General features: G+C 40.6%; 1 protein-coding gene across 25 annotated transcripts in view; it reads right to left on the bottom strand.

Moving 5' to 3' along the window:
* Positions 1-13,121, bottom strand: part of Clip1 (CAP-Gly domain containing linker protein 1) — a 118,990-nt gene that overhangs the window by 63,434 nt on the left and 42,435 nt on the right. For 10 of the 25 annotated variants that reach the window (XM_074060749.1, XM_074060750.1, XM_074060761.1 and 7 more), the window contains 6 exons: positions 12,539-12,761; positions 8,742-8,939; positions 8,083-8,186; positions 4,992-5,052; positions 3,598-3,630; positions 120-224 (listed from right to left, as the gene is read on the bottom strand). In XM_074060749.1, the coding sequence (XP_073916850.1) occupies positions 120-224; positions 3,598-3,630; positions 4,992-5,052; positions 8,083-8,186; positions 8,742-8,939; positions 12,539-12,761 (724 nt within the window). The remainder of the gene's footprint in view (positions 1-119; positions 225-3,597; positions 3,631-4,991; positions 5,053-8,082; positions 8,187-8,741; positions 8,940-12,538; positions 12,762-13,121) is intronic. The other 15 variants (XM_074060758.1, XM_074060752.1, XM_074060766.1 and 12 more) reach the window with 3 other exon arrangements.

The following is a 13,121-nucleotide window of genomic DNA, read 5'->3' on the forward strand; positions in this document are numbered from 1 at the left end:
GAGACCAAACTCAGGCTGTACTACTGGGTTGAGGCTCAGGCAAAAAGCAAGGCTTGTCACCCGAAGTGTCCACCATTCACACGCATGGGGCTGCTTCATTAAATAGTGAAAACCATTACCCTAGTGTCTTCTAACTCCCTCTGGAGTTTGTCAGCTTTGGTCTTTTCAAAGAGCAGGCTCTGTTCAAGCTCCTTAATGCGGGCATGCTCCAGTTTGGTCTGCGTCTGTTAGTAAAAAGGAAGAGGAAGAAAACACAACAGTGCCACCATGACATGCCAGCATGAGAGGAAAGAGCGGCATGCGGGCTGAGCCACCAGTACTTTCTGCCAGAGGATGAACAAAAAGGGTAATGGAGAAAGAAAGAGGATGGAACTGCAAGGAGGACGGGATGAGGATGGATACTATGCACAAAAGGGTGAAGGTGGGCAGAAGACATGAGCTAGTCTGTTGAGAAAGAAAAAAAATGGAAAACATATGAGGCAAGATGGGAGTGTCAGATGCATGCAGCCAAAAATATGTTATATTGATAAGTGAAGTTTATCAGCACAAATTAGAATAGTTAATATTCCTCTAACTATCATCTTCCCTCCACCCCACAGTAACTATGTGACATTAATGTGTATGTAACTGACTCAGCGACTTGGAAAGTTACTTTGACCCTCAGAAAAGTCATCCCTAACTCCTAAACATGGAAAAGACACACCACTACAAATCTTCATCTTCATTAAGTCATCAGACTTCTTCTTAATGAAGACACTTATACCTGGCATACAAATTGTCATGCATAGGGGCCAAGAATTAAATTTAATAAAGGGAATCTAGAAATCAGAGAAGGAACTCACAGCAGCAATCTCTGCTGAAATGGTAAGAAGTGTCTGGGAGAGGGTCTCAGCCATGTCCTCATACAGGACAGAAAGGAACCCCAGAAGCTCTAATTTTCTCCCAACAGGGATTTTCCAAAGGCAATTTGTGTGTATGTTGGGGTGGGGCGGGGGGAGAGGGGAAATCAGGATTACAAAGAAAATAATGGTTTTTTTTCTGTCGGTAATTATTACCCTCCACAGCCTCCATCTCTGAAGAGGCCAATTAAGGGGCTCAGAACAAGAGAAAAGCTTAACTCAAACTGTAAAGGAATTATTTTCATGCTGAAATGAAGTCATTTTTTATCAACTCAGAAGAAAGAAAGGTAGGAAAATAGTGAAAGCCAGAGTCTCTAAGACCTCATGTGCTCTGAATCCCCTCATAATGTACTCAGATTATCTGATGGGAACCCAGGAGGTAACCTCTTCCTCCACAGGCTCAAGTGCAGCAAAATCTAGCTCCACTTGAAATAATCTGGCTATCAGTATAAATGTACCTTTCTTCTCCCACGCCTCTTCTACCCAAGATGCCATCAGAAAAACTCACGAGAAAAACTCGCACAGCAGCTACTAGTTAGTTCCTTGGATTAACTTAAGATATTTTGTGGTTCTCACTGACTTGGTACATCAGTCTGGACAATTACAGGCAATGAGAAAGTAACAACAGTGGTCTTAACAAAATGACACCAAACAGTGCAGAACTTGAGTGGAACATGGGATATAAAAGTCAAGATTATAAACATCCTCGCTCACTCCACTGGGACTCTGGGGACTTCAATGCATTCATAGGGCCACTTTGCTTACGAATCATGGAGGGGTGGTGGACTGACTCAAGTGGTAGAGCACCTGCTAGCAAGCATGAAGCCGAGTTCAAACTCTAATACCACCAAAAAAAGAAAAAGAAAATTCTTCCTCTACATTCTTTATACTCCACAAAAATAATGAAATAAAATTGAAACCTTAATTAGATAGTTCTCTTGGTCCACATATGCCACAGATGGAAGTTGTTCAAATTATCTGCTTTTACAAGAAAAGAGCCTAATCCAAATCTACATAGTTATGGTTACAGCTTCAGGAATTGAAATACAAAACTAACAACAGAAGACAGCAAAAGGCAACCACGGACCCTTTCTTCTTTTGCTCTGAATTAGGTGTTCTCCGGGAGAAAGGTCACTATGTGCAGATGAAGGGCAAATGTTCTTTTACTGTGATCTCCCCATGCAGACCTTCCAGCTAACTTCCAACAGTCAGAAGCAAGGCTGACTTCCAACAGTCAGAAGCAAGGCAACCAGCGATCCACAGCCCATAGTAAGAGTGTGACACTGAACAGGACAACCCTCCCTTTTCAAGTACTGCCTTCTTAGAATAAGACATGGTATCCCAAGAGAAAAGTCCTGGGACAAGGGCTTAGAAGAAAGCAAAAGGCCTTGTGAGAAGCGCACAGAGAGGCAGGAGGGAGGTCCCATGCACACTGACACCGGAGGCAGCGGAGCCTGTTCTGGAAGGAGAAAAGAGATCCAGATCACTGAAGTAGCTTTGCAGAAAGGAACACTTCAGAACAAAGACCTTTTAAAAAGTTCTATCTTGGGCTGGTGGAGTGTCTCAAGGGACAGAGCTCCTGCTTAGCAAGAGCCCTAAGGTCTTGAGTTCAAGCTCCGGTTCACCCCCCTCCGAAAAAAGTTCCATCTTGAGTTGTCTATTTCAACTGCAAGTAGGTAGCAGGAACAAAAGTAGTACTTATTTTAATTCGTTCTCTTACGCTAGTAAATCAGTTGGTAGCAGAGCTGGCAGATGCACTAAGAAGCAATGTTCTAGAGGCTGCTTTTTGTAAGGTTTGCGTTGGGTGTTCAATCTTAATCAGAGGGAGGAATTAAAAAACATATGTGCCTAGTAGCAGTGCTACTGGAAAAAGCCCCCTTCAATAAAAGTAACTTTAAAAACAACACAGTAGCTGTGTGCAGTGCTTCATACCTATAATTCCAGCTACTCAGGAGATAGGAGAAACACAAGTTCAGGGCCAGCCTGGGCAACGTAGCATGACTGTCTCAAAATAGAACTAAAAAGCACCTGGGGTAGTAGCTCAGTGGTAGAGTGCTTGCCTAGTACCACAAAAAAATTAAACTGAAGATACATAAAATACACAGTGCCTTCACTGAAAAATACTGGCCTCTGTTTTCAGACATTTGAGAAAATACTGTAACAGCAGATTAAGTTTTAAGTTTTTGTTAGTTGCACTGGTAGTGAGAGCCTTTATGGGCACTTGATGTGGGAGCCACATAAAGGCAAAAGGTGCTGGGAATCTCAGGATTTCATTTGCTCTTAGGGAACCCTGAACAACTTGGGGAACTTCTAGCATTTCTACAACTTCTTCATCTAACATGTGTTATGCTTCTATCAGCTACCATCCCTTTGGGAATAATTCTACTAAAATTAGAAACGTGATAAATTAGGTTAAGGCCAGGCCCTCAGACAAAAAGTTTTTTCCTTCTGTCAAACATTCTTTAGAAAGCAAGTATTTGCCTGTTTGTTACCCAAATGAATTTACAGAGCTCAGTCATTACATACAATTTCTTCAGAATAAAAATGTAATTGCTTTGAAAGGCACATGCACAGAAATATTAAGGGCAATGTTGCAAGGTCAGATTCTGCAGTTAGTATTTGAGTGTATCAATAAGCATTTTAATCTGGAATCAATCTGTGTTAAAGGAGATATCCACACAGTTAAGTGCCCTCTTACATTCTCAGGATCTTCAGAAATCTCGCTCTTTTGCTATCAGTAAAAAAATAAAAAAATTAAACAAGAAAAAAGAGATTCAACTAAAGTTTCAAAATGTGTTAGGGTTTCAAGACTTTATTTGATTAATTTCAAGAAGTTTATCAGAAAGACTATACTAGCCTAATTCTGATGTAAATATTTTAATTGAACCCTCCCTTGAACACTAGAGGCTATAATTCATATGAATTAGATGATGACATGAAACTTCTATGAGACTTTGGGGTGTTTTTAAATGGATAAGAACAACACAAAAGTCAACTAAAGGATATGACTATGTATGAAATGAATGAAGAAGATGTCTATTAAGTTATTAATAAACCATTAAATTCTGGACCCTACAAAACTCAGAAAACGTTCCCTTTACTCTTTGTTGACTGTACAGATACATTTATTTCCAGAGAAATCAGACTTCTTGTTTGGAAAGGCCCACAATTTAAGTATAGTGTGAGCAGCCAACAGACTCTAAAATTGTAATGGTGGCAAAAGCATTTCTTCTAAAAACTGCACAAACAAGTGCAATTTTTACTAAAATAGAAAAGAATCACCAAAATTTGAAAAAGTTAATTTACATTTGTCACACATCTGGCAGTGGCTTGAAAAGCATCAAAGCTGTTTAATTCCAGTGTCTAATTTAAAACTAATATCAATAATTGTTAAGAGGTAAGAGAAACCTCTTAACAATTAATATTAAATATGCCACAGAAGTAAAAGAAGTTAAAATATAAATTGTTCTTACTTTTTGCTCTAGTAATGACTTTTTAAAAAATTCAACTACTTGGGTTGAATGTTGCTCAGTGGCAGAGCATGGTTTTAGCATGAACAAGGCTGTGCCCACAATCCTTAGAACCCAAAAAATAAATAAAACAACTCTTAGGACACACATAACTTTTATAGTTTTTTAGAGGACTTATCCTGCTATAGTGAAAAATCTGAGATAAAGCAAAAAAGTTTTGTTATGGACTATGAAGATGAAATTTGAAAATGCTCTTTCAAAAGTCATTTCTAATCATCAGAGGAACACAGAGTCTCACTTAGGACTTCCTTAAATTGAGGATACACTGCCAGATTCATGATTAAATCCAATGCATGGCTTTGAATTTAGAAGCCTGAGAAGAGTAATGTGCATCTCAATCTGCCACAGGAATTGGGACACCCTATCACGGCACAATACCACAAGGACCTGTACCGTTATCTCAGCCACAAAGCCTCACCTACAACCCAAGTGGGCCAGAAGCAGAACACCTGCCATTCTCTCAGCTGACTGTTCTGGCCACAAGGATCAGCTGGCACAGTATGTCACCCATATTTCTCAATACTCATACCCATAAAAGCTTTAGAGAGCTGGAAAGGTTTACCTCAAGATCACCTTTGGTAATTGATTCTTCTTCAACTCGGAACTGAAGGTCTTCAACCTTCCTGTGAAATAAAACCAAAATAAAGCACTTAAGAAAGTAACTAAAGAACATGGCTGCTTTACTCGTGCTCCTGCCCCGCCCTGCAATCTATGACTAACACTTAGAAGAACCCAGATGATGGTGAGAAGAAATGCCTTAGAGACAGAATATAAAGACATGCGTTTCAGAGCTCCGGTGTATACAAGCTGTACTCTAACTTTAGGAAACCTCAAAGTTTTATACAGACACTGACTCCAGAAGGCATGAGGCAAGAATTTTCAAATATAAACTGGTTCGATTGGTCACAAAACACTAGAATGGATCTATCAAGATAAGACCAATCTAACAGGAAAATGTCTCACTACCAAAGAAATAGGTTTCAGTTTTCAAGTGTATAGTTTCTACTTTCCAATATAGAACCTAGGGGAGAGTGCTACAGAAGCAAATCTTTTTATGTCACCCCATATGGACTGTTTTAGGGTGGTGCTGGAAGGCTTTTCGCACAAAGAAAAGTCTTTTTTTTTTTTTTTGTGGTACTGGGGTTTGAACTCAGGGCCTTGCTAGGTAGGCGCTCTACCACTTGATCCATGGCCCCAGTCTGAGACCTAGTCTTACTGCCTCCTTGATAAGTCTAGCGCCTACAAGACTAGGACAGTAGAATTGTGAATGATTTGGGGGAGAAATAATCAGGGAATCTATTCTTTGATTCAAAAGTGTATGTTTTCTCACATATTGAGTGTGGCTTCAATCAACGTCATTCCAAAGGCAGTGACAGTCAGAAGATTTACAAAACCCAAGTAACACCCACACTGTGAGCCTTTTTGTTTTGTTTTGTTTTGTTTATAGTGTTGGGAATTGAACCCAGGACCTTGTGTATGCTACACATTGTTCTATCACTGAACTACCCCCCCTCCCATTATGACTTTTTACAAATTTGGATGCAAAGGAAAAAGGGGAACAGGACAAAGTCATAACCTACAACCAAACAAAATTCTTGGGGATGGGAGGGGGACAAAAAAAATTCTTCAACAGGGCTGGCAGAGTGGCTCAAGCGGTAGAGTGCCTGCCTAGCAAGTGCAAGGTCCTGAGTTCAAACTCCAGTACCACAATAAATAAATAAATAAATAAATTCTTCAACAACCCACAAACATTTCCAGCAAAATTAAGAATAAAAAAATATTGCTGGGGGTGGCTCAACGGTACAACACAAGGTCCTGAATTCAAATCCCAGTATTACCAAAAATAAAAATTAAAAAAAATCCTAAGTCAAGGGTCATGGTGGATGCCTATAATATCAGCACTTGGGAAGTTGAGGTAGGAGAATCACAGGTTTGAAGCCAGCCTGGGCTACACAGCAAGACCCTAACTTTAAAAAAAAAAACAAAAAACAAAAAACCTGCTCAGTTAAATGAGAACTCTAACAAATTGAAGCTCTCAAGTCTCCTTAAGAGCTGTGCCATGTCTCTACTGCCTAGCAGTCTGCACAGTCAGAGACAGTTTAAGGACAGAAGCAAATGGCACTGGTGCAAGGATATTCAGAATGGCTTAGAAAAGTCTAGCAAGTTCTCTCCTTTACTTGTAGCTTTTTATTTTTGTGTGCAGTACTGGGGCTTGAACGGCCTACACCCTGAGCCACTCTACCAGCCCTTTTTTATGATGGGTTTTTTAGAGATAGGGTCTCAAAAACTACTTTGCCCAGGCTGGCTTCGAATCTTGATTCTCCTGATCTCTGCCTCCTGAGTAGCTAGGATTATAGATATGCACCACCAGTGCCTGGCTTTTTTTTGAGTTGAGACAGGGTTTTACTATGTACCCCAAGGTAACCTCAAACTTGTGATCCTCCTGTCTAAGGCTCTCAAGTGTGGGGATTATAGACATGCACCACCATGTCCAGCTTTGTAGCCATATTTTGTATGTGAGAACATCCTATGTCTAGTATTTCTCCAGCATGGAAGTGATTTCCTTAGTAAGAATCTGTATGTCTATGTCCTCTTACCACGTAGTGCCTGGGACCAGCCTGAGCATACAAGTAATACTAGGTTATTACTGAACTAGGTGGCTGATCTCAGAAATGACAAGGTGTAGTAAGTCCAATGGAGGACAGCTTCCCAGAACTCAGGATGGTCCATTGGTGTCCATGCACACACTTTTTTGCTAGATCTTGTTGGTTTCTGGTCTCAAGAAACCTCAAATATGAAAAATAAAACAATTAAAAAAAAAAAAAGAAACCTCAAGTGTAAGAACCAAACTTCTTAGACTGGCTTAAGGGATAGAGTGCCTGTCTAGTAAATGTGAGGTCCTGAGTTCAAACCCAGTATCACAAAAAAGAAAAAAAAAAAACAAAAAAAGAACAAAACTTCTGTCTCATACCACTTAGCACTTGATTTCATATTAATTTGAATAATTCTTTAATTGTTTACCATCAGACTTCTACCTCCCTAATAAGGTTCTGAGTTTCTCAAAGACCTGATATCACCCACCAGACATAACACAATTTCAAAAACAGTAGGTAATTAGGACCAAGAATATCCACTGGCCAGGGTATTTTTGAGATAGGGTCACCTGAACTATTAGCCCTGGCTGGCTTCGAACCACAATCCCCCTGATCTCTGCCTACTTAGTAGCTAGGATTACAGGCATGAGCCATTGGCACCCAGCAAAGCACATCCTCTTTACCTGGCATGACAAACTTGATTTTTTCTGAACAGAGTTTTTTGTTTCTAAGGGTGGACACAAAAAAGGTATTGCTGACAAGTCTCTTACTAGGAAATTTTTTTTTTTTTTTGGGTGGGACTGGGGTCTTAACTCAGGGCTTCATGCTTACAAAGCAGGTGCTCTACATCTTCACCCAGGCCTCCAACCCATTTTGCTCCGGTTTTTTTTTTTTCTTTTTGTTTTTTTAAAGAGATCAGGTCTCACAAAGTATTTGCCCAGACTGGCCTTGAACCGTGATCCTCAAGTAGCTAGGATTAGACATAAGCCACCAGCTCCCAGCTTAGGAAATCATTTAAAAGGAAAAGGCCACATATGCACCAGAGAACAGTCAGAGCACCTTTTCTCCTCTTCCAATTGGTTGAGAAGCTCCACCTTCTCCCTGTCAGCTGCTTCCACCATTGTTCGTAGCTGGTCCATCTTGGCCTCCAGTTCTAGGACATGCTGGGGAAGCAAGGATGCTAGTGAGTGGCCAATCTCTAACCCAGAAACAGACCCAGGGATACCTCAAAACAGCTACAGGTGTTACCATAGTGGGTGGGCATTACTCTAAACCTTTCCACACTCAATGCTTTCTATCTTAATAGGTTACTCTCAGCAGCTTTCCTGGAAATTAGATGATGAAAAACCACACCATTAAAGCAACAGAAAGAAAGTTAAAACAATTCTCATCTTTTCCAATGCTGAAACACGTGTCAATAATAATCTACAAAGAGGAGCTGTGATCACTGCTCACATCCTAGTAAACAAGTGGTTAACACAGACAGGCCCAAAGACCTGGACGTAAAGACTAAAAGGTAGAATAGAGAAGAACAAAGCTTCATCTTTATGACGATGGAAACTGGCCCAGATCACAGCTTTCAACAAGCTCAGCAAAGAAACTAACACTCATTTCTGGTGCTCACAGGCTAGCTCCCTGGCTCCAAGCACGCCTTTCACCTCCTCACTCCATTTAGAAATCATCACCATCTCCATAACAAGGTCATTGCCAGACTTCACCTGGTCGTGCCCATCCCGGGCCAGGGCTAGCTCCTGCTCTATCTCCCCCACGTGGCTGGTGGCTTTGGCCACCTCGGCCCGTTCCAGGTCCCGCTCAGCCAGCAGCTGCTCAATGTGCTGCTGCTTCTCCTTCAGTGCCTCCTGGAGGGCAGTGGTGCCCGATATCTTGCGGGCGTAGCGGGAGGAGGTTTCGGTCAACTGCAAAGGAAAGTCAGAAAAGTGAAGGGCGATGGTGTTGTCAGGGAGGGAGTGATGCATGCATGGTGCAGGTTTCCTCAGCAAAGCCAAGAGCGCTGCCCTAGCTCAGAGGCTTGCAAAGTATTATGCAAAGTTCTCACCAAGAAAACAAAACAGCATACGCCTCTACCTGTAAATCTCATAAAGAACACATCATTGTACAATCACAGGAACAATCCAAAATGTGTTTAGAGGGTGAACACGTGGCTCAAACATAGGTACTCTGAGCTGTGTTGACAGGGTCTTGTAGGAATCTAGAAAATTGCCCAGAACCCATTTAACACGTTTCTCTAAACTTTGTTTCAGTCTAAGTTTAATAAGTTATCTTCTGGTGATGATACTGGTCAATCTTTTGGCCCTAAGACTTCAGGCTGAGACTTTTTAAGGCTTCTCAAGCTTCTAAATAACCATTAAGTAATGAAGAAGTCTCCAATGGAGTCACAAAACCTTCAAATGATTAAATTTTTTTCAGGGTTTTCTTCATTTTTCTCTCAAAAGGCAAGTCATGGAAGATCTTACCTAGAAATTCAATCTCTAGGACCTGACTCCTAACCACCAGAGACTTATAAAGAGGGAAAGGCAGACTTCATAAATGTGAGTAGTTAAAAGATATGTGTGGGCATGTATACATGAGAGGAGCAGGAGGAGAGGGAGAGGGGGGAGGGAGAAAGAGAAAGAAAGAGGAAAGGAGGAGGGAGGAAATGGGGAGACAAAGGGAAAAGAGAAATAAGGAGTGTAGGGAAGTAATAGAGAAGAATGCAAGGGGGAAGAAGGGGGAGAGGGAGACTCTAAGAAAGAATATGTTCATTTGTTCAGTTCTATCACCTGTTAATCTCTGCCGTTTCACATACCTACCCCTCCATAGTCACCTAAAACCCAAAGGAAATAACCTGCTGTTGTCAGCAGGTAACTGGGCAGGAATCATTCTCCTCTACGCTAAGCTTTGGAGGCTGAAGGAGTTAGGAAATGGTCTTCTCCCTTGCCAAGCAGTTCTTCAAGGCCTTGACTTAGCCATCGCTGGCTCCAGATCAATTCAGCCTTTGTTTTGTCTTCTGCAAACAAAGCTTCATTTGTCACCTGAGTGCTCTTCTCTTCATCAGTCTATTTGGCCCTCATCACAGGATACAGACTGACATAGCAGTAAGGATCTTCCATCAGTTAATAATTTGGCAATTTGATAATTATGAAAGCAATTGAATCCAATAAAAAAACCCACGCTTTTCTTTGCTGTTTCATTTTGTGAAATTTCTTGAATTACTTAAATATACTAGAGGGAATTTCCTGTTCTCTCTTTTAATCATTTGATTAATTAACTATCCACTTTTAGTATATGGTTAAATTATACACTTTTTACTAACAGCTCTTTCTGTGAACATTAAGCGTGAGGTTCTCAAACCATATGCAGAGATGCCCCAGGGGCCCCTGCAAACTCATAGGGATGCTGTAAGAAGTTTTGAAATGTCAAAGGAAACAGATATGTGTTTCACACCATGCAAATGACTGAATCAATTCAGTTTCAACATCATATTGTACTCTATTCAATAGTATCACACCTTTGCAAAGCGGGGTTTTCACTTTTGCCAAGATAAAAAACAAGTATTGCTGAAAAATCAAAGTAGCATAGAAAATGAAGGTGGTGACTGATAAATACAATTCCAAGGCTTGACAAGAGTGCAGTGTCCAGTGGGATATTTCCTAACAGTAAGCCACTAAGGTTACTAAAGAATGACTTTAAAATATTAACTTTTCTTTCAACTTGTTTTTCTAGGACAGAAATACATCTCTGATCAATGAAATCATACTTCCAATTATTTTGTATCTTTATCATACTTTCACAGTAACTTTTCATTTAGAAACTATACACTCTACACAAAACACAAAAATTAAGCTGGCTCACAAGGCAGGAGATAGTCCTCCACTGCCAGTTACCGTCGCTAAAAGGAATGAGCTAAGAGTTACTGAGATTTGTCTGAATGTCAGAGAAGACTGGTGGGAGCAGGGACAGCTTGGTTTAACCCTAAGAAAATGACACTTATAATTTATAAGCTAATAATAATTATTCAGGAAAGAATTCTTCATCCATAGCAGACAGTTCCACAGATCGTTCCTAGAATAGCAGAGTAGAAGATGTCCATGTTGGAATTTGCTGAGTTCCTTGAACAAGACTTGGTCCAAAAAAAGGCATTTGTTCTTCCTTCATTTCCATTTCATTGTTCTTATCACAATTTCCTCATAAGAGTCTATTTGTAATTGTTCTGTGAGGACGCAGTCCTTCTTTTCATATTCAAATTGAAACAGTCCAAGCAGTATCCATTTTATCTGAACATAAGAAGGAAGATGCTCCAGCTGGCTGACAGAGAAGCATTACCCTACTTAAGGATTTCACCACCTCACCTTTCTCTGACCAACCATGACAAAAGAGAAGGCAAAAGCAGATCAAGTACAAGAACCCTACTGCCAGGAACCCACCACTTAACTTTCTAAGTCCTGTCAAATTCACCCATCATAAAGCAGAAATCCTGCACTCAGTTTGGAGTAGAATCTTGTGCTGCCATTTCTGATGTAAGCAACATTTGCCTCACTTCAAGTAAATGAACTTAAGAGCAGAGAATGAGGTCTAGTCAGTGCTTTTGACTCTAACAACACACCATGTTAACAGAAAAAAATGGGGCACCATTTTAATTCTGATGATTCTTATTATCATTGATCTAAATAGGAAGAGAGAGGGAGAGGGACCAAGAGAAGGAGATGAAGACAGAAATGAAACAAAACACATGACTTTTCCCTTTCAAATTCCAGAAGGTCCCCGCTGCATTCTCTGGACCATATCAGGAACACTTCACACATTAACAGTTCTCAGTGAGTTAAAAGGTATTAATATAATATTAAATTTCTGAGAACACACTTTTTCTCAAAATACTTGGTTCTCAAGATTAAAGTCAAAGAGAAATAAACCTACATATTTGAGAAAAGGATCCCTTCAATATACTTGGCCCAAATAATTTTAGAGAAAAGAATAAGCAACAGTTATTACAGATTCACCAAGGATTGGTAGATTTTTAAGCATTTACGAATCTGAATGGGTGGCGGGGGGGGGGGGGATAAAGGAAAATGATGGAGAGGGTGAATTCAACTACGATATATCATAAGAACTTTCGAAAGTATCACGATGTACCCCCAGTACAACAGTAATAAAAATTAAAAATAAATAAATACTCCACCAAAAAAAAGAATCTGGAAAATGGCCCGGAGGTGTGGCTCAAGTATTACAGTGCCTGCCTACCAAGCGCAAGGCCCTAAGTTCCAACACCAGCACTGCCAAAAAAAAAAAAAAAGGAACCTGAAAAGTGCTATTATAAATGCTTTCCTATTACAAACCCTTTCCTACTTCACAAATCATATTCTTGTTTGGGTGACATTTTTGAAACCTTCCTTGCACGGACCTTCCTAGCAAGCTATGGTCAACACTGAGGACAAGGACAAGCAAAGCAGGGCACTAGCTACAGGTGTGTCCAGTGCCTGGGAAGCAGAGGACATAATGATAAAGAAGGAAAGCTTACTAGTCCTGTCCGGCTGGGCTTGCTGCTCACAGATGAGGCCACGGAGCTTATGGAGCTGAGGGAGGAGGCAGACGGGCTACGCTTCAGGCTGGCAGGTGTGGTGGCCATCACGCGCCTCACAGCAGCGGCCTTGGCTTTGGCTGGCGTAGTGGAAGGGAAGCCAATCTTGGTGACTTTGTGGACAGGAGCAAACAAGCCATATTTGGGTTGACACTGAAAGTATCTTTAGAGAACAATAAGAACAGTAACAAACACAACTTAATTTCAAAAAGCAACAACTATAACCAAAAGGCTCTTCCAACTAATAACATGTGACTGGTCTACTGGAAATTCTAAACCTAAAGTAGAATTCTATACCAGCATGTGGCATTTGCTCCACCTCTGCCCCTGGATGCCCAAGAATTTGCAGAGGTGAACTGGAATCACAGGGAAAGAAGCCAGGAGAGTAACACATTTTCTTCCTGTTTTTAAAAACTAAAGAGAATCTACTCAAATGTCCTGTAAGTATTACTAAACACCGTCAAAAGAACAACTAAATCCTAGTGGGGAAAAGGCAGGAGGCAAGTCTCAGGAAATAAAAATA

The sequence above is a fragment of the Castor canadensis genome, chromosome 18 (assembly GCF_047511655.1).
Source record: "Castor canadensis chromosome 18, mCasCan1.hap1v2, whole genome shotgun sequence".
NCBI lineage: Eukaryota > Metazoa > Chordata > Mammalia > Rodentia > Castoridae > Castor > Castor canadensis.